Raw genomic sequence first — 3468 nt, forward strand, 5'->3', positions numbered from 1 at the left:
GGAGAGGCTTTTACGTTTCATAAGATCCAAAGTTGTGAGTTAAATCCTCTCAGATACTTTTTCATGATGAACAATCGTACCCACCAGCATGAGAGAAAATTCACATGCAACCTGAAGCACAAACCTAGTGTGCACTAGGCCCGTGTCTGCCACGTTAAGCAGATCTAACCCCCGAGGCCGGTTTGATTCAAAAAGTTGCTGTTGTTGTGCTTTAGCTGCTTGCAGACATACAGTGCACAAAGAGGAAGTAACTTCAGAAGTGACCGTTCTTCACTGAACCTCGCTTGCTCCGTCTTCTTGTTTGAATGATGATTGAGGGACTCTGTTGCCATCTGCTGTTTACGAGGCCAACGACCATGTCACAGTGCAGACGACTCTTCTCTGACAGCAACAAGGCTGATTTGCATTATATTCAAAAGGGCTGCACCCAAAAGTCATATGACTGAATGTATTTAGTTTTTAGATGTTTAGATATAAAAAAAAAAACTACAGTAGAAATAGACAAGAAACCATTTAATAGAACAAGCAACTGAGGCAGAATTTCTACAGCACACTCAATCAGAGAATATGATAATGTAGATTTGCATAATCAATTAGATAAAGCGTTGATAATACTTTACAATAAGGAAATTCTTTTTCATTTCTAACTTCACGGAGAGAAAACAGATAATCAGAGAAGAATTATGTGCTCGACATCTTTAAAGATTGTTTTTTAACCTTAACATAATTAAAGAGATAAAGTATAATACAAGCCTCAGAGTCTCTTGAGCTTTAACTGTCTACTGAATCACACAGGTAAGGGGAAAGATAGCTCTGCTACACATTAGGGCCTGGATTGTATGGCAGAAACCCATTATCCACACTGAAATGAAAGAGCGCCGCAGCAGATCAGAGTCGGAGATGATTCTCGCTGTCAGGCCGTCATATTCTTTTGTGAAAACAGTCACCTTGAATCAGCTCTCCTCAGGAGTCCTTGATAAAGATCAGATTTTAGGAAGCGGGGGTAACAATCCCTGGCCATCAGGCTGTAGATGAGCTTCTGCGCCGTGTCGAAGGAATTCAGGGTCGGCTTGGAGATGTTCTTCGTTATGTTTTCTCTGGTACTGCAATCGATGTTGATCTGGAAACAAACAATTTTGCCCGGCGGCATATCACAGCAAGTCTTTTCATCTTCATAATGTTCTTTGGGATAACAACTTGAGTGCCTTTAAATCAAATTTCTGCACTTTCACTGCAGCAAAAGGCACAGACACACGGCTTTATTGCAGCTACTATATCACAATAGGCTCACTGAATTCAAATTACAAACAATGACCATCTCGGTGCACTGCTCCAATTTGGACCACTGATATATTTTTTAAACCTTGCAGTGGATTACCTGTCGGGGGGCTTCTGTTTGGACAAACTCTGAGTAGATCCTGTTTGCAGACGAGATCATCTCTGGGACGGTCTTGATTTTCTTGTACTCCTCACAGGCGATCCAAAACAGTATGTTCTCCTCGCTGTACTCCGACTTCAGGAACTCCCGCAAAGCTATCTGTCCGGCTGGGGATCGCAAAGGATGCAGGTAAAAAGTGCCCATTCAAACAAATGTCTCTCTCTCTCTGTGTGTGTGTGTGTGTGTAGTCAGAGGAGACTCTCACCTTTACAACTGAGGACTTTGTCCACCGACTCACTCCAGGTCTCAACATCCTCCAGCGGATCCTTGGGAAAGCAGCACAATCTACCCTTGAAAAGAGCATCAAGATCAATCACTAGCTCAGTTATCTGTGAACTCAGCACGCGGCGGCGCACCTCCAAACCAGACTGGCAGGCCCATTCATTAATCATTTAAAGTGTGTGATAGGTTTCCAGATGACCAGTAAACATTCAATTTAATGAACTGAACATCCCCAGTTCACGAACAAAGGCACCATGCAAAAGTGTGACTTACAGTGACCGAAAAGCTCCTTGGTATTTTCCACATGGCTGCTGTCTGAAAAAAGGTAAAGGCCCAATAATCAAATATGCAGTAACTCACTTTATCGCCATCTCCTCGTCCTCTACGAAGGGAGACAGAGATAAGATCCTGCTAGTCGGAAGATGGGGTTGTGATTGTTTGGAAATGAGGGAGTCAAGTGACTGTACAAATCTAAATGACCCCCCCCACACACATGGATGGAATATATGGAAATCTGTATGCAAAGTGTTGTTGTTTCTGGGGAAGACGGGGCACCCTTCAGTGTCTGTCACACCGGAGAGCTCGGCTGTGATTAAAGCTGACCTCATCTCCTAAGCAGTGGTCACGACTAACGTGGGTGTGACAACACAAGGTGGAAGATTAACCTGAAGAATAAATTGGTGGATCTAATCGTGATATATCCAAACCACTGATAATCCTAAAAATCCACTTTATTTCTTCGTGACTTTATTATTATTCAGCCCAGCAGTGAGGAATATAAATTATAGTTGGGACGCTGGAAGCAGATTGTGCTTCTGTGGTAGAAAACGACGTGTCATATCCAGGAAATATCCTCACCATAAACAAATAGCTACAAACAAATTCACTATTAAGGAAAAGGCTTGTTCTCCTGACATTTGCATGGCTGCAGTGTACCTTATTGACCCTGATTTGTTAATAATCATCCATGCATCCATTATATTAAAGCTGTCGCTTTATCCTTTGAGGGTTAAGGCAGGTGCCGGACAGGTCACCTCTCATCACATGGCCATCATACAGAAACAACAATTCACAATTTAGAGTCTAACCTAACCCCGATCTGCATGTCTCTGGACTGTGGGAGGAAGCTGGCATACCCGGAGAAAACCCACAAGGACACAGGCAAACATGCAAATTAAACATGATTTGTTAATATGCCTCGAACATTACCTCCAGTGGACTCAGGTGACCGCTGACATTGAAACAGAAAAGTTCAGAATTGGACAAAAAATTCTCATTTATAATTTAGCCAACCTCTGGTGCGGCAGAAAGGTAAAAGGCAGCAAAACTCATAATTGCTCATTTGCACATGACTAAAGCCCCATTTAGCTGAAACTGTTTTTTCTCTACAGGTCAAGGTTTACTGACCTGATTTCAATCCCATTTAAGAGTGTGTATGTGGGTAATTTTTCTCTCTCACTACAGTAACACTCAAAGCTACCAGTACTCTCAGTTTTATTCCTGTGAACTGGTCCTATTGGTTTATTTGAGCTTTAATTGTGTCCTTATTTGTCTTTTTTATGCTATATGGGAAATTCATGGTTTTTCATAGGGTTAGGGTTAGGGTTAGGGTTAGGGTTCTATATTGAGGCCTATTGGGAGCCACTACAATGACGGAACAATGCACATGGTTAAGTCATCAGGAGAGCATGACCCCACAAAGTTACATTAAAGGGGTTGTTGTAAAATATATTTTGGTTCAGACTTGAGCTAAATGTTAATCCTAATGAATGAGTAACACAAGAGCAATTATACAATGACACCGCAAA

General features: G+C 42.0%; 1 protein-coding gene across 1 annotated transcript; it reads right to left on the bottom strand.

Moving 5' to 3' along the window:
- Positions 1-566: 566 nt before the first annotated feature.
- Positions 567-2771, bottom strand: LOC128454852 (regulator of G-protein signaling 21). The gene is made up of 4 exons (XM_053438420.1): positions 2021-2771; positions 1644-1723; positions 1379-1545; positions 567-1120 (listed from the first exon to the last, which is right to left on the bottom strand). The coding sequence occupies exons 1-4, from the start codon at positions 2266-2268 to the stop codon at positions 944-946; spliced, it is 672 nt and encodes a 223-aa protein (XP_053294395.1). The 5' UTR covers positions 2269-2771; the 3' UTR covers positions 567-943.
- Between the last annotated feature and the right edge of the window lie 697 nt (positions 2772-3468).

Source organism: Pleuronectes platessa, chromosome 13 (assembly GCF_947347685.1).
Source record: "Pleuronectes platessa chromosome 13, fPlePla1.1, whole genome shotgun sequence".
Classification (NCBI taxonomy): Eukaryota; Metazoa; Chordata; class Actinopteri; order Pleuronectiformes; family Pleuronectidae; genus Pleuronectes; species Pleuronectes platessa.